The sequence below is a fragment of the Eptatretus burgeri genome, chromosome 10 (assembly GCF_056783735.1).
Source record: "Eptatretus burgeri isolate ZD-2024b chromosome 10, Ebu_testis_v1, whole genome shotgun sequence".
In the NCBI taxonomy this organism is placed as follows: domain Eukaryota; kingdom Metazoa; phylum Chordata; class Myxini; order Myxiniformes; family Myxinidae; genus Eptatretus; species Eptatretus burgeri.
Window position 1 is genome coordinate 53,252,539 of NC_140970.1, and position 17,159 is coordinate 53,269,697.

The window sequence follows — 17,159 nt, forward strand, 5'->3', positions numbered from 1 at the left end:
AAAATACCTAAAAGAAAGGGGTATGCCTCTGCACAACAAAAGAGTTGGAGAACTTTCTCAGCTCACCCAAAGGACTGAGATCTTGCAAATACCCATCATGCAGAAACTCCCGACGATGTGGGCTGATGAAAGGCCTGAAAGCCAGAGAGGTACATGGGTGCATGCCACCAAAACCCATGAAAGATCGCTACCAGTGGATGGTCCTTGAACCATGCGGGAGTGCCTCTTGTGAACATGGCAGGCTTGGTGATTTAATGAATGAAAAGATGATTCTGCGTGTCATTGCAAACAGAGCAATGGCTACCGACTCTTCGCCAAAGGATATCTCCACATGAAAATACACAACTCTTGGGCCAGCTATTATTCACATGAGAGCCGGATGTACCAGGCAGACTTCCCTGAGGGAGACCGTATCTGGTTTGGATGCTTCTTAATGGCAATGGAAAGATCATATCTGGGGCTTGTGAATGTACAGGGTACATTCAGAATGAACTTTTAAAATAGTGATATTTATTGCAAGTCATGTTGGGGGCAGGGTGGGAGCTATGAGGGCTGTTATAAATATATTATTTGTTTGATTCTGGGTCCATAAAAGAAAGTGTGTGAGTGTGTCTCCACTTGCTTGTATTAACAGGAAAGGATCGGAACTCAACACCTCTCATCCACAGATATTTCTTGTACTTCTGATATTTTCTTGAATCCGATTTGCATCCAGGAACACAACAGTTATGGTTAACCATTTTGAAATTGCCACCATTTCGTCTAAATGCTGAAAATTATGTTAAAAGGACTATTTGAATTACAGATTTCACACTAGCAACAGCAGGTTAAAAGTGCTCCAGCTCGCACAAGTGAGTCAATGTAAATGCATACACAGCGCATGAGCGAAAGGCTTCGTCAGCATTCACACATCATTTAAAAAGTCCCATATTGGTTGGTGTCACTATAAACTTGAAAGTTTAGGGTTAATAATTTAAAGGTTTGACTAAATATGCAAAAGTCTTCGTTTTCTACATGCTGTGAATGATGGAATAACGTTTGAGAGCATGTATAATGCATTATTCTAGTGCTTAAACATTATAATTACTTTATAATATTTAGAAACATCTGTCTACATTGTAGCCTATTTTAAACCACACATTTTAAGCAATGTGATGAAAGAAGTATTGAAGTGCCACTTGTGATGTGGTTTACCTCCACCAGGTAGAGTTCTTCCGATTGAACACCAACCTTCCACCCAATATACGATGTGCCGATACCCTTGTGGCTGCACGGGAAATCTTTCGTTTTGATGGAAACGAGGTTTGCATGTGATTCGCACTTCTTTTACCAAACTCATAAAAAAGGACTTACATACATTTAATATGCCTCCTTGACTTAATATGCCTCCTTACATGCATCTAATATGCCTCCTACAACTCACTCACTCACGGAAATGTTTAGTAATTTTGAGGTGGGCTGGAAAGCTAAGAATTTGCATGCTGATGTACAACTTGAAACCAATATTCCAGGAAAAAAAAACATAAATCTGTCCCAAAATGGAAAGAGCCAGCATGTTAAATATTTGTTAGGCTTTTGATATTTGTTGATGACAGTAAGAGTTGGATATTCTATGAACAGATAATGGGTGGGAGAGGGGAGTTGTTGAGTGTACTGATGGCAGGGATTGAGTGGTGGTCGACCAGAACTGAGCGCACTGACCAACTGTCTCATATCTTACACTTACAGGTTTCTCCCACTTCATACCTTCCCAGCACTCCATTTGTCTTGCATTCTCAGTGATTTGGTTTATTTTGGTCATGATACCAATTACCATGACACAGCTGGCCTGTGCATACACAGTGTGACCTCAACATGTTCTAGAAGCCATCACAGGCATATTTAAGAACTTAAAACCTCAGGAGCACTGCACCATGACCCTTGCGTGAGTGTCCCATTTTTTTTCATGAAGGCTTGGCAGGATCAAAAGTTTCCACACTATTACATAGCCGATTAATTACATACTGGAGCATACCTTTTAAACCTTTCTTCCCTCAAGACTGCCGAGACCCCTTAGACTTTCAGGTCAGGTATGGTAGCATGTGCCAGAACAGCGCGTTGCTGCGTCCACTTTCCGCCGGTACTCCAGGAATACTCCAGGTACTCCAGGAACTTTCCTCCGTCTGGCCTTCCCCCAGGCAGATGCCAGGCCCATTCCCCTGAGATGCTGGTCAACCTGCTGCAACCACGAGGAAAGTGGTCGGCCCATCGGCCTCCTCCACTCACGAGACTCCCTCGCTGAGAGAATCTGGTGAGCAGGATCAGCATCAGGAAAACGAGCCACATATCCATACAGCCGCAACTGATGCTCATGGACCATGCAGGTAACAAATCTCATCCGAGTCTCTCTCAGCAACCGCTCGTTGGACACAAAATCTGACCAGCGATAGCCAAGGATTCTCCGAAGAGACCTGGTACCAAAGGAATTAAGTCTCCATCTCAGATCCGTGGTCAGAGTCCAAGTCTCGCATCCATAGAGCAAGACTGGAAGCACCAAGGACCTGAAGACTCGGACTTTCGTCCTCCCGCACAGGTACCGGCAGTGCCACACCCCATGATCCAGTGAATCCATGACTCCCCAGGCCTGAACCCACCATCTATTGACCTCTGACTCACAGCCAGCAGAGACATGAATATCACTGCCAAGGTGAGTGAATCTCTCCACAACCTCAACATCCTCACCACAAACAGACACAGACAGGACAGTAGCATCCAAGATGTCATTGAAAGCCTGATCTTAGTTTTGACCCAAGAAATCCGCAATCCCAGCAGCTCCAACTCCTCATTCAGCACCTCCAGGGCCCCCAAAAGGATATCTAAAGTCTCCGCAAAGATGACTGCATCATCTGCGAAATCAAGGTCCGATATCTTGACATTCCCAAACGATGCACCGCAGTTTGATCTGTCCGACATTCTCCCTAAAATCCAGTCCATACAAGTGCTGAAAAGTGTGGGGGCCAGTACACACCCCTGACGAACTCCAGTAATAACTAGAAATAAGTCAGAGATGGTACCACCACACTTCACAGCACTCTCATTACCAGAGTAGAGTTAAGACATCAGATCGATCAGTTTTGGTGGCACCCCATGAAGACCAAGAATCCTCCAGAGGGCATCCCGATTCACTGAATCAAACGCTTTACAGAGATCAACATAGGCTGCAAGCAGCCCCTGCCAAAACTCTCGTCTGCGTTCGGTGAGGATACGAAGAGCAAGGATACGGTCAATCGTTGACCTCTTTGGTGTAAAGCCTGACTGCTCTGGACGCTGGTGCTCAAGCAGATGGTGGCGAATCCTCTCACGAATTATCCGAGCAAAGACCTTGCCCGGCACTGAGAGCAGCGTCACCCCTCGGTAGTTGTTGCAGTCTTGGCGATCACCCTTCCCTTTCCAGAGAGGGACAACAAGGCCCCTCTTCCAATCAGTTGGGATGATGCCTGTGTTCCAGGCAGAGCACAAAACTACATGCAACGACACGAGTGCAGCATTTCCACCAGCCTTGAGAAGTTCAGCATGGATGCCACAGATCCCTGGAGCTTTACCCTGTTTCAACCAGTTCACCGCAGCCCGTGTTTCCACAAGCGAAGGTGGACCACAATTGATTGGAGGGTCAGAAACAGGGATTTTAACACCATTGACATCCAACTCAACAGCTGGTGGATCAGCCTGGTACAACCGCTCAAAGTAACTGGCCCAGCGGGCCTTCATTTCAGACTCCTCTGTTAAGAGCCGACCACTCTCTGCTCTAACTGCAGTGCTCCGAGGGATGGGCTTGGATGAACGTAATGCGCGAATTCCCCTGTAAGCGGGACGAGAATCACCTGTCCACAGGTGATGCTCTACCCCCTCACAGATTCCTCGCACATAGGCATCCTTGTCCACCCTCAGTGCACGTACAGTTTTACGCCTCAACTCCCTGAACAGCTCAGCTCTGCCATTCAGCCTGGCCCTGCGACTCTGGTCAATGGTATCCAGTGTCCCTTGAGAGACAAAATTCTTCTTTGCCTTGCGGTGAGTTCCAAGACATCCACCGGCAACATCAAGGATGGTGGTCTTGAAGGCACTGCACAACTCTTCAGGACCCCCCAAAGCACCCAGGCCCCCCAAGTGTCCACTCAGCCTGTTCGCAAACTCCTCAGCTACTCTCTCATCCCTGAGCTTGCCAACATCCAGCCTAGGCTGGGATGGTACCATTCTCCAGGATTTAAGGTGCAGCTTTAGAGTTGCTACAACAAGCCGGTGGTCATATCAGTATTGAGGAACTGAGCACTCCGGTAGACCCTGCAGTTCTGGATCATCCTCCAGCGACCGTCAACGAGGACATGGTCAATCTCCTTTGCCACACCGCCAGCGTTGGAATACCAAGTCCAGCGATGAGCTTGTGGGCGCTGAAACCATGAACCAGCCACACTAAGTCCATGACTTCTTGCAAAGTCAAGGAACTTAGTGCTATTCTTATTCATAGTTCCTGACTCATGGGGACCAACACGGTCTCATAACCATCTCTATCAGTTGCAGTCGATGCATTGAAATCCCCCAAGACTAGAAGTGTATCTCGTCTGGGGCACTGATCAACCACAGACTCGAGCGTGGCGTAGAATGTGTCCTTAACGGTGAGGTCACTCGCCTCAGTCGGAGCATAGACTGAGACCAGGGAAATGACACCTAAGGAGTGACGAATCCTTAGTCTCATAATACGCTCGTTGACCGGTGTTACCTCAATTATCATTGGGGTCAGCTTATTGGACACAGCAACAGCAACTCCTTGAGTATGGTAACCATCAGAGCGACCAGACCAATAGTAGGAGTAACCACCCACCATTATCTCGCCGCAATCCGGTCTCCAAACCTCAGAGAGTGCTGCAATCCCGATGTCCAAACGCTTGAGCTCAGATGATAACAGAGACAGGTGATCATCCTCTCTTAGGGATAAGACATTCCAGGCACCCACCTGAAGAGACCGCCTCAGGTTAATCCAAGGAGACCACCGTCTGGTGGACGACACCTCAGTACCACTCCGACACACTCTCCTGCAATCTGACCCAGGGAGGTTACCCCGTGGTTTCCCTCCTTTCATCAAAGATTGGGGGTCCCGAAGGCTTTGCCCCAATCCCGTCATCTGGTGAGCTGCTCTGCAAAGGGAAGCTGCACAGGAGGTACTCCCATGGAGTGGGTTTTCAGATTTTTTTTTGTGTTTTTGTGTTTTGCGGAATGAAGGGTTTTACAGTGGCCGGATTGCAAATCCTGCCACCAACCTCCGAATAAAAAAGTAACCCAACTGTAGGAGGATGTCCACAGACACAGTTGGGCACTAATATGGATGGCCGTTGGCTCACAAGGAGCTCCTCCGCCCTTTGACAGGTTTTGTTTTTAATCCTGCTGGGTGTCCATATCAAAACACCCTCCTCACCAGAAAACCTGGTGGGGGAGACGGTTTCGTCGTCGACAACCCGACCATGGAACAGGTTAGTACAGGTTTACATGGTACCTGTAGCAGGTCACAGATCTGACCTGACAGTAGGTCAGGTTTGACCTTTGACTTGACAGTAGGTTAGACTTTGAAGGCCCTTTATATGCCATTCAACATTTACATCCTTTAGACCGCTTAAACCTCTCAATACCTTTAGACCCCTTGAGACCCTATATACTTTTAAGACCCTCTAGAACCTTAAGACCATTAAGACCAACAAGACCTTTAAGAATCTTAAACACCCCTAAAACTCCTGAAGATCTCCAAGACTCCCAAGAGTCTGAAAACCAATAAAGACCCTCAAACACCCCCAAGATCGCCAACACTCTTAAGACCCCCAATATCCTTAAGACCCTTTCAACACTTTAGACCCTTCACCCTTCCAATCTCTTATACCCTTTAAAGCCCTACAACTTTTACACCCCTTAAGTCCCTTTGACCCCTTAGACAGTTTGGACCCTCGACCACTTATACCTTTTTACATGCTTTAGAGATTGGACCCTTTCTACCCGAACTGCTATGAGAACGTACCCTTTTGACCACCGAGATCCTTTCAGCCAAACACCACACAAATATCTACAGTCTTCTTGCAAAACATAGACCATACTTTTCTCAGCAGGTAATGTGCAAACTTGACCCACCCAGGTGGTGCGTAATGCGTATGTTGCTCGTTCATGACTTCAGCTTGACACAAGCCCAAACTACTAACAATTCTTAAGCTTGTCACCTTATGTATTTGTATTTGGCCTACTTCTTTCATAAGCTCGCAATTTTATTTTCTTGTTCAAGAAGCAAGCACAAAGTACATAATGACAGCCAATGAGATCACATATACTTGGTTGTACCAGCATTCTCATGGGCCGAACCCTATGTATTCATGGTTTGGGGTTGCTGAGGGCAAGATGAACACCCCTTGCTCAGTGCCTGCACCATTCTGCCTGTCGGTAAAAATGAGAGTCAATCCAGATAGAGCAGGAGCTCGGTGACTTATTCAACATGGAAGGTGCAGATGTTTAAGGGTGCCAGTGGTGTCGAGTAGGGTTGGCAGATCCCAGAAACCCAATTCTTAAGTTGCACCAGTGGTAGGTGTGGTTGGTGACACCACCCAAATCCAAGATGGCTGCCATCGATATCGGCTAAAAACCAATATTGTCATACATCAAGTAAAACTCGGCCGATTCCAATGATCGTGGTATGCATTCTGATAGTTTTGGGTATGCCCAATCTAATGGAGAGGGTGTCATTATCATCCAAGGTCAGATACGAGTGACCATTGCATTCCCTTTAGCAACGAGTGACCATTGCTATTGGAAACATCAGCACTTTCAATCACAACTTTGTTCTGTTCCTGATTGATCTTTCTTTAGAAATTAAATTAAATGTAATTAACCACTTTCTTTGCCATTATAAACGATCTTTTTTTCCATACAATCATATTTGTTGAAGAAACATCCCAAACAGGTAAATCATTCTACTATTTCCACATCCTCATCGTTGACGGTAACCATTCCATCTCCTATCAGACCCTTTATACACTAGGCATTTTTGCACATCGCATTCCTGAAGGGCTTAATCAAAGACGGCATGTTGTACTTTACAAACATTCTGCTCTGTTCACTCTATAATTTGCCTGAAGTCATCGTCCATTTGCTTGGAAGTAAGCCAACATCATCTTTATCAACCACACTTGCTGCTTATATATGGCATAAATAATAAAAAAAAAAATCACTTCCGATTTGGCCGTCTTGGCTGCAAAGCTCAGTGTCGGATACTTCCACTTTTGGCTGTGAAGCTCAGTGTCAGATACTTTAGTTTGAACCACCACTCGAAATGAGTGGAGTAAAACATTTTGAAAATTTCAAATTATTCTCATTCAGATTTCAACATCACCGTAATGCATATTGTTAAGTTGTTTAAATTATCTTTATACGAGATGAGACGACCCGTGAACCCGTTGTGACAGCGATTGATAAAATCATTTCAAAAAAAAAAAGATAGATTTAATATTGATTTTTTAATCATTTTTTTCGTTGCCCGATTTTAATGAAAAACTTTATACTGCATACCGAAGGAGAATGGTGAGTAAAGTGGCCCTAAAATTTTTGTGCTATCGTGTACCGTTTTGGCTGTATTTCGGGAACATACATACATCATGATGAGAGTTTTAGGAATATATAGATAGAGAGATGATGATGATTTGTAATGCTGGCTACCACTGGGTGGCATGATACAATACACATTTACAGAGAGAATTGAGGTCTTACCTCCACCCTGAACTCCCACCACAGATACATTAACCAGACAGAAACTATACTTGGGGTACCCAAAGGCAACATGCAAAACTTGTTTGGATTTGATTCAGAGGTTGTACATTTTTGAAACATATATAAACAAACAAATATACTGAATATACATATATGAGCAAATACAACCTGTCGGTTCGCTTATGGGGCCAATAAGGGGGAGGGGGGGAGAAAAAGAGAGAAAAAGAGAGAAAAAGAGAGAAAAAGAGAGAAAAAGAGAGAAAGAGACAGAAAGAGAGAGAAAGAGAGACAAAAAGAGAGAAAAAGAGAGAAAAAGAGAGAAAAAGAGAGAAACAGAGAGAAAAAAAGAGAAAAAGTAAGAAAGAGAGAGAAAAAGAGAGAAAAAGAGAGAAAGAGAGAGAAAGAGAGAGAGAGAGAGAAAAAGAGAGAGAGAGAGAGAGAGAGAGAGAGAGAGAGAGAGAGAGAGAGAGAGAGAGAGAGAGAGAGAGAGAGAGAGAGAGAGAGAGACAGAGAGGATGAAGAAGGGGGAGGGGAAAGCGGGAAGGGGGGGGGAGGTGAGAAGAGCGACACCTCACCAAATGTTGCTATACACTGCGGGAGGGAGGGTGCGAGGAGGGGGTGGTTGAGACACAGACAGACACAGAGACACACAAACCAAGTACATACTGTTGTGGTAATAGAGTTTATATACATACACACACGTGCAAATGTACATGCATGAAGTACATAAAAACGACAAACACTAATATTTACCTTGAAACAGAGTTCTTGGGAAGAGGAATTCAAGTGGGATATTTGCAAAATTCAATAAAAAAATATATATCAAGCCACAGAACACAAAATGTCGATCTATACTCTCTGCCTTCACAACCATATAATGGCAAACACATGGTCGGATGGATCTCATTGTTTTTATATCTGTATCTATGTCAAAGTGTGGGGTGGATTATATTAAAAGATCGCACAAAAAGGTAAAATGAAACTATGTCCTCTAAAAATATAAAAATAAAATTGCACATTTTTAGCTGATGCACCTCCCAAGACACCAACCGCATGGCACTGCAAGACCCAACACAGGGGGAAACGTCGTCTAATGGATGTTACATTGAAAGCACGGGTACTTTTACCAAAACAAACAATCAAGCAGCTTGGAGAGTGCTCGCTAAGGGGCTTAAGCACTCAAGCAACCACTCCAACAAAATGGTTGATAAGAAACGGCTCACTTGGCACACGATTAGCAATCACTGAACTGTCATATTAAACATACACCTCCTGGAGATGCCCAAAATGTCAAATATGTCCAAACGAACACATTTCTAAGAGGTGGTACAGCTTGCAAATTTGATTATGGAGCTTAAATTCTGTAATTCTGCTTTGTTTAAGAGATACCCGCGGTGATGGCAAATGTCGAAATGAAGTAAAGCAACGATCGCTGGCGTCTCCGGGTGTTTATAAGCATTCCAATGTAACCAGTGATTAGTATCTATGATGAACAGGCATTCGAAAATATGAGTGAGGAAAGTGAAAAAAAAACAAACTTTATTGCTAAGAAATCATTGTGGCCAGTTACAAGTAAAGGCAAGGTTGAGCAGGCCAAAAACATGGCAGCTTCAGACCCCAGCAAGGTTAACTAGGATGCACCTTAAGACCCCATCAAGAGTGAGGTGAGCGAGGATGCACCTGATGAAAGATATAATTAAATAAGGCCATTAATTATCTTCAAAAGGGGTGTTTTAATTAACCTAAACATCCAATTTTCACTCTTGCACTTCCCTGGAGTTTCCTCAGTATGTATGCAAAGTTTCAGGTTGCTAGGTTTTATGGTGTTGGAGTTATGGAGGAGACACACTGACACACGCACCACACACACACCGACATTTATTAGTATCAGAGATTTTACACACACACTTTTATAGTATGCATTTACATAGATTACATGCTCAATAATCTGCACATTAATTTATCTTGCAAAGAAAAAAAGTCATTCTGCCTTAAGTGAATTCATATCACTGTTGCTGGGAATTCCTCCACTTACCATGTTCATGATGATCATGGTGACATAGCAAGGACAATAAAATAACTGAAGGTACTTAAAACCAACTCAAAGTTTATAATTTGTGAGTTTCTAATCCATGAAAATGAAGTATGCTGAATTATCTGTGAGCAGTATGTACATGTAAAACGCAAGCAAATCGACAAAACATATGCTCATATCACCAGTCACTGTTAAAAGTGGTCTTTTTTGTCTTCCTCACCCAATGTCCATCACATTGTGTTCAGCCTTTACGCTTTGGCCTGGTGGACCTGCATCAGCAGCTCTTCCAAAGTCTGCCGCATGGAGCACACAATGCAGAAGATGATGCTCTTACTCTGTTGAGGGTTGTACAGAGCAACGTGGTGGCCTTTATAAACTGGGCCGACAAAAATGCACGGTCATTTAGTGATTTTGAACTTCTTTATGCACCTAGCCCTTCTAAGAGACAACGAAGAGATTACACAACTGAATAAGTATGTTCTGTTATACAAACCAAGGTAATGTATAAAATATGTTCTCGTTGGGTGCAATCTTATATGGGTTTCCAGAAGGCTGAAAGAGGCTATCCTACGGTCCACTGTATGTTCATTTTTGTTCAGGCTTACATTTTCATGACAAAGTTGTGATGTTTTCAAGCTTAAGCATAGGAATCATTTCCTGTTTCACACCATAGCATCTTCACCGAGATCAAAAGTAACTTAAAAAGGGTTGTGGACTGAACAATGCTTAAAAGAGCTAAATTGCTTTCTTCATTTGTTGTTATTTCCTGGTATCTATTTCAAATCTCTGTGACGTTTTCAAAAATCACGCTACTCACTCTATTACTGTTATGGTGTCAAGTTGCTTCAGTTAACTTTGTTTTGCTATTCATATTTAACCACATGAGATCTTCTGAACAATTTAGAGGAAAGTCGTGGTATCGATTCTTCATTTCACAATGCCATCCTTTCTTTTTTTATTTTATTTCAGAGTACGGTATCTGGTTGCCCTGTTTTGTTTTAAATGTCCATGGACTAACTTCATGCTCGATGGAATGTTTGGGTCACATATGAGTATCATGTTATTATTGATTCCTTTCTGGACCATGCTTTCAAGGACTGACTGTTACATGGTAGTTTCTGCAGATATGTCATTGGATATTGCACACATCGTTTTGCCTTTGCGTTTTACAATTTTTCTGTTATTAGCATTTTGAATGCTGAACGAAGTGATGCTTTTTGTGCAACTTTGCAGAAATGGCATTTGTCTGTTTGACTCGGTCCCGTCACGAGTTAATATGATGATACAATTTTACGAATTGTGAGTCGTGATGAATTGTTAAATCTGAAGACACAGAAAATAAAATGGGCATTTAACTCCTGGTATGGTTTTAGACACTATGTGCTGCACACTTGTTATAACCCAAAACAAAATGTAATCAAGTACAGCAAACTGTAATATGCCCGTAGACCTTTACTTTTATTCATTTATTTGAATGCACTGTCGAGGCTCGTATGAGAGCGAACACACAGAACATACAACAAGGTGAGCAGGAGACAAGAGGGGTGGGAGAAGGAAGAAAAACAGTGTGGAACAGAGATACGAGGAGATCTGTGAAAGGGAGAGGGATGGGGCGGGGTACACAGGGAAAACAAGATGGACATTTCAGGGACTTTCAGGAAGGAAAGCAGGGAATTTGAAGGAGGTGGGTTTGGGGTGTTTTAACGGGGGTAGAAAAGATTGTGGTTTTGGATGGGGGAAGATAAGAGATGGTGGTGAACAGCTGTTTTGAAGAACTGGGGGGGGGGGGGGGGGAGTGGGATTGAAGAGAGTGTCGGAGTTTTTTCCTCCTTTAGCTCAGTCTTCCTCTAACTGCAAAAAGGTGGGGAAAAGAGGAATAAAAGAGTGAAGGTGAGCAGTGATTCTTGATTTTGGTAGTTTTACCAGAACGGGGTTGCTGGCTTAAGTTATGATGTGACAACTATTTCTTCTGAGGTCATTCATGCAACATTAAAAGTGTTGATATGCACAAACCAAGCTGATCTGGTTCTGGAATTGGTTTCAGTTCAGAGTTCTGTTGTGGTCGTATTCTAATCTCTTCTCAAGGAGGCAGTCTTCGGAAGTTTAGAATACCTGTATTGGAATGATCTTGTTTCACAGTTTGTTTGGTTTTTTTTCCCACATCTTGCTATGTGCCTTTGCGCGTTTTAATTTTTTTTGCTGGGTGCAGACCCGAACAAGGGGCTGCAACAAACTTGTATGTAGCATGTTGCAGCAGCATGCAGCATGCAACAGCTTGGTTTGCCTTTCATTTTGGCTTTCCTCGACAGGTAGATCACTAATTTTGCCTCCGATAGGACATAGTTCAAAAACATTAACAAGTTTTCATTACCTGAATTAAACCTGAGGCCAAAAATAAAAAAAACTGGAGTGAAAAGGGGACATTTACCCGATGAAATACATTGTTCAACAAAAGAAAAAGGGGGCACAATCGTACACAATCAATATATCCATGGAACAAATCTTCAGTGATGTTACAAAAGGGACAAAGCGCTGATACAGCAACATCAATTCGGTTGACAAAGGTGTTTGTTGGCAGTGACCAGTGAGCAAGTCTCCATTGCAAGTCACCTGATCTTTTTGTTATTGGTGTGCAATACATCGATTCCCATGCAGGTTCAGAAGGGGTGGCATACGGCAAAAGTGTTGTCCATCTCAGTACTCCGACTGCAGAGGTATCTCTATTATAATACCAAGCTTGCACACTAAAAACTCGGCTCGCCGTCACACGATCCTTATGAAATTGCTGTGGCACTTAGCGGACATGCCGACAATGTTTGGGAAGTCTTGGCGTTCCATAGTACAACTTGCATAATGCGTATTTTTGTCAATCCCCGTGTACGGTCTGTCGTCTGCTACCAGCTATGTTGAACTGCTATCCCGTGCATGTGCATGGGTATCGCCAGTTTATATTAATAACAGCAAGACAGAAACGATAAATAGATTTACTGTCAAGATTAGTAAATAAACAAGAAGCAATACTGACTGGAGATGAAGCAAACCTAGTGAATTGGACAAGTAAGCTTGGAAGTGAAGGCTTATAGGGTATCCATTTGACCTCAGTACTCCACTGCAACCCAAGTTTAAAGGATGTATGGATGACATCGACAAGTACTTTACCTACAGCTCTTAATGACCTGGTGCCAGTGATTTCAGCAATTTCTTTAACAGACTTCCAGCAATAATTGGATGTGTTGCGAAGATGCCAATCATTTTTGATACCAGCTGAAATGAAGTTTTGTAAAAAACAACGGCTTTTGGGAACATTGGGAAAGAGTGAGTTGAGGAATAGAGGTTCTCCAACAAACATTTTGATATCGTAAAAATCCCTCTGGCGGGTTACCACTACTGCTTGCCAAGCATTCAACAGACTCTGGTAAAACAGAGGAAGGTGAGACGTGTCAATCTTTTTTGATTCAATGAGGAACAATTCAAGGCCGTAGCCAAGCAATCCAGCTCGTCTCAATATTCGTTGTGCTACGGGGCGCCAGGGCCGTTTTTCCACATTGATCGCTCGTTGTATCGACTTCAGCCGAAAGGCCATCAGATGGCACTTTACGTCGATGAGCCCTTGGCCACCATCAGACAAGGGGCGACAGAGTAAATCTGACCGCAACCAATGATAACCATTCCAAAAAAAATTAACCAGTATCTGTTGAATCTCTTTAAGCAAGATATCTGGTGGCTGTAAACAGATGAATTTGTGCCACAAGACAGAGGTAACTAAAGTATTAATTAATTAGTATACGACCTCTGAAAGACATTTGTGGAAGGAACCTTTACCATTTAAGACGTTTGGTTACGTGATCTACCACTCCTTCCCAGTTAATAAGGGAGTACTGGTGAGGGCCAAGATAAACACCTAAGTATTTCACCCCCTCTCTCATCCACCTTAGATCTTTTGGAAGAGACTGAGGTGGCACCAAGGTAAGCTCACCGGATGTACATTGAGCTGAGGACACCTACAGAGCTTGACTCTTGCCAATTACACTGCAAATGTGAAGCAAGATGAAACTTGTGTAAAGATCAAAGAAGAGTGGTTCGATCCTGATCATTTTTAATTACTATACAGACATCATCAGCATATGCAGACACGATGATAGGGTGTTCTTCTGGAGATGGTACAAAGCCAGAAAGAGTTCCTAAGATTGATTAGTAATGGCTCAAGAGAAAGGCTAAACAGTAAACCTGACATTGCACAGCCTTGCCAAACACCCCTCTGAACCTGAATGGGAGAACAGAGACCATCGTTTACCTTACACAAACTAGATATACTGTTGTATAACAACTTAACAAAACTGATGAACCTTTCACCCAGACCAAACTTTTGCAACACATGAAACATAAATGTGGTCAAAAAGGCTTTTTGATATCAAGGAAAATCAAACCAACCCCCTCTTCCTCTTTAAGACCACAATCAAATCTCTAACTAAAAAGATGTTATCAGAGATTGATCTCCCTGGAACACAGTAGCTCTGGTCAGGATGAACGAGAGTCCCGATGACAAGTTTTAGCCGATTGGCTAACAATTTGGAAAAGAGTTTGTAGTCAGAACATAATAATGAGATGGGGCGCCAGTTCTTGATTTGACGGAGATCGTCACTTTTTGGGAGAAGACAAACCACCGCTCTTCGACAGTTGAGAGGCAGTATGCCAGAAAGTAAACTTTCTTGCAGAACCAACAGTACTTCTGGACCTAAGATGTCCCAAAATGCTGTAAAAAAAATCCACTGGAAGTCAGTCGATTCCAGGGGCTTTTCCATGTTCAAAGCTATTCAGAGCCATGCTGAGTTCCTCCAGGGTAAGCAGCTTTTCAAGAGCTTGATGCTGACTACAACTCAAAGAAGGAACATGATTTGTCATCTCATCAACAGAATCTTTACACACAGATTCCTTCGCAAATAAATCAGAAAAATAATTTTTCACAAAACCTTAAACATCACTTTCATTTTGGAGAATAGTGCCTTGAGCAACCAACAAGGAGAAAATCTGGCTTTGGGATTTCTTAACCCCTTCTAACTGGAAAAACCTTGTATTTGGGGTGTCAGAAAACTTCACATTTTGGATTCTGAGTCGAACTGACATCGCCATGACTTTTTCATGAATCAATTATCTGAGATAAGCTTTTTTTTCTAATAATAACTGAAGTTTCCTGTCATTTCAGGCTTTAGCTCAGTCTTCCTCCAACTGCAAAATTTCAGTTTCCAAGAGTGAAACAGCAATTTTATTCTTGCTCGTGGAAAAGGACTGATAACATTGACAGAAAACACGAATTTGAGCTTTCGCGTTGTCCCATCATAACTGGATACAAGCATAGGAAGGTTTACTTTGGATAAGTTTTTCCCAAAACCTACGAAAAGCGTCAGTAAAAAAAACAATCCTCCAACAGGCTGGTATTGAAGGTCCAATACGCACTTTTATGCGTTAACTGAGAAGAGGATAAAATAAGCACTACCAGGTGATGATCGGAGAAAATGGAAGGAAAGATGTTACAAGACATGAGGACGTTTCTAAAACTGGAGTTAATGTACAATCTATCCAGCCTTGCAAGTGTTATCAGCCCATTAGCACACCGGCACCATGTATACTGAGATGCTGTACGGTGCTGCATGCGCCAAGCATCGAGTAGACCAAGTGATGAAAAACAACAAGATATGTCTTTATGAGATTCAGGATGTGGTTCTGGTGTATTCCTATCCAAATTAGGTTCAAACGTGCAATTGAAATCTCCTCCGATACAAATACAGTGATCAAAGACTAAAGTATGGAAGCAATTAGCCAGATGTGTAAAAAAAATCTTTACGAGCCCCGCTCTCACTTGGAGCATAGACATTAAGTAAGGTGAGGTGAAATACTTGATACACGAACTCTAATGATGATAAGTGTCCTTTCACTATTTCAAGAAAACTATAAGAGTCAGGAACAAAACCTGGACGAAGCATAAAGGCAACACCCGCTGAGACAGAAGACAAATTACTAAAGAAACAAAGCCCCTTGTTAAGGCAGAGCCAGTCAGAGTGTGAAGTCTCTGTTATGTGAGTTTCTTGCAACAAACAGACATCCAGATGTTTCTGAAGCAACAAGTTTTTAACTTGGATCCAACGCAAATGGTTAGCACCACCCCCATTCATGTTTAAGGTGCCAACAAGCACTTCCTTCCTTTTCATCCCGTATCAGGGGGGTTTGGCAGCTGTTGAGAACATTCTAAACCAGCTTTTGTAATAAATTTCCTCAGTCTGTGAATTTGTGGTTTAGTTATTTCAAAATCTTTAGAGTTCCTAATTATACACTTTGCAGTCCGTGTGAAGGAAAGCAAGTCAGGAAAATGTTGATGAATGATGACATTCCGCTGCCTAAACCTGTCATTCAGAAAGGATACAATAATCTGGGGAGATATCTGTAAATGATCAGATGATGACTGTGACAGATCAGTCACCTCCATGTCATCATCATCTGAAGCAGACAGCCCAGATAACCTTCCACTAGGTTCGTAAGTATCACCCTGGACCTTTACTAACTCGTTTATAGCCACGTCTCAGAAGGGTACCGAGTGATGTACAGTGGTACTTTGCGAGCCCTGTTTAACACTTTCATCAACATAAGATGGGGCCTCGAGTCCACCATATTGTACAATTACATCGGGCACCTCTACCGGGGCCTCACAAACTGGATGTTGATCATTTGTTGGGGCAGGAACATCGCATGGAGCCGCAACACTATTTTGGTCTGTCTCAGGAAAAACTATCGCTGATACCTCCCGACATTCTACCCACGGTTCAGTAACACCAATATACACTTCACCGCTATCTGAAGGCCCGGACCACACTGTACACTATGAAGTACATTCTTGTTATCGGAAACCATTTCATCCCGATGAGGTTCCTCAGTTACCGGAACAACCGTGTCCAGCACGACTACCTTGGGAGAGCTCGTGGGGTCATGAGGAGCAGACGCTCTACGTTTATTTGACACCTGAACAAAATCATCTTTACCGTTCTCACTATGTAAGGAAACAGTATGAACGGGAACTTTGGATTCACTGGGCCTCACCTCCTCCACCAAACGAGGTTGTGGGTTGTTAACTGTTTCACAATCTATATCAACATGTCCCGATTCCCCACACTTTGAACAAGAAGCTTTCGGACAAAATGTTTTTAAATGGTCAAAGGTTCTACAAAGAAAACATGTTAAAGTCGCTGATGAAGCATACACTTGGTAATCATAATTGTCAATTTTAATCTTAAATGAAACCTTCAAACTCGTGTCCTTCCCACGGTCTGGCAGCACCATGTAAAGTTGCCGCCGAAAGCTC

At 43.0% G+C, this 17,159-nt stretch overlaps 1 protein-coding gene and 1 long non-coding RNA gene across 5 annotated transcripts in view; one reads left to right on the plus strand and one right to left on the minus strand.

The window, feature by feature from the left end:
- The window catches only part of LOC147018585 (three prime repair exonuclease 2-like), a 54,014-nt gene extending 42,851 nt beyond the window's left edge, over window positions 1-11,163 (plus strand). For all 4 annotated transcript variants that reach the window (XM_085898377.1, XM_085898379.1, XM_085898378.1 and 1 more), the window contains 2 exons: window positions 1,204-1,302; window positions 10,054-11,163. In XM_085898377.1, coding sequence (XP_085754503.1) covers window positions 1,204-1,302; window positions 10,054-10,281 — 327 coding nt within the window. In that variant the 3' untranslated portion in view covers window positions 10,282-11,163. The remainder of the gene's footprint in view (window positions 1-1,203; window positions 1,303-10,053) is intronic.
- Window positions 9,635-17,159, minus strand: part of LOC147018587 (uncharacterized) — an 11,379-nt gene continuing 3,854 nt past the window's right edge. Inside the window, exons 2-3 of the long non-coding RNA XR_015062458.1 lie at window positions 17,099-17,159; window positions 9,635-10,101 (exon numbers count right to left, since the gene is read on the minus strand). The exon at window positions 17,099-17,159 is cut by the window's right edge and continues 30 nt beyond it. This is a non-coding gene — a long non-coding RNA (uncharacterized LOC147018587). The remainder of the gene's footprint in view (window positions 10,102-17,098) is intronic.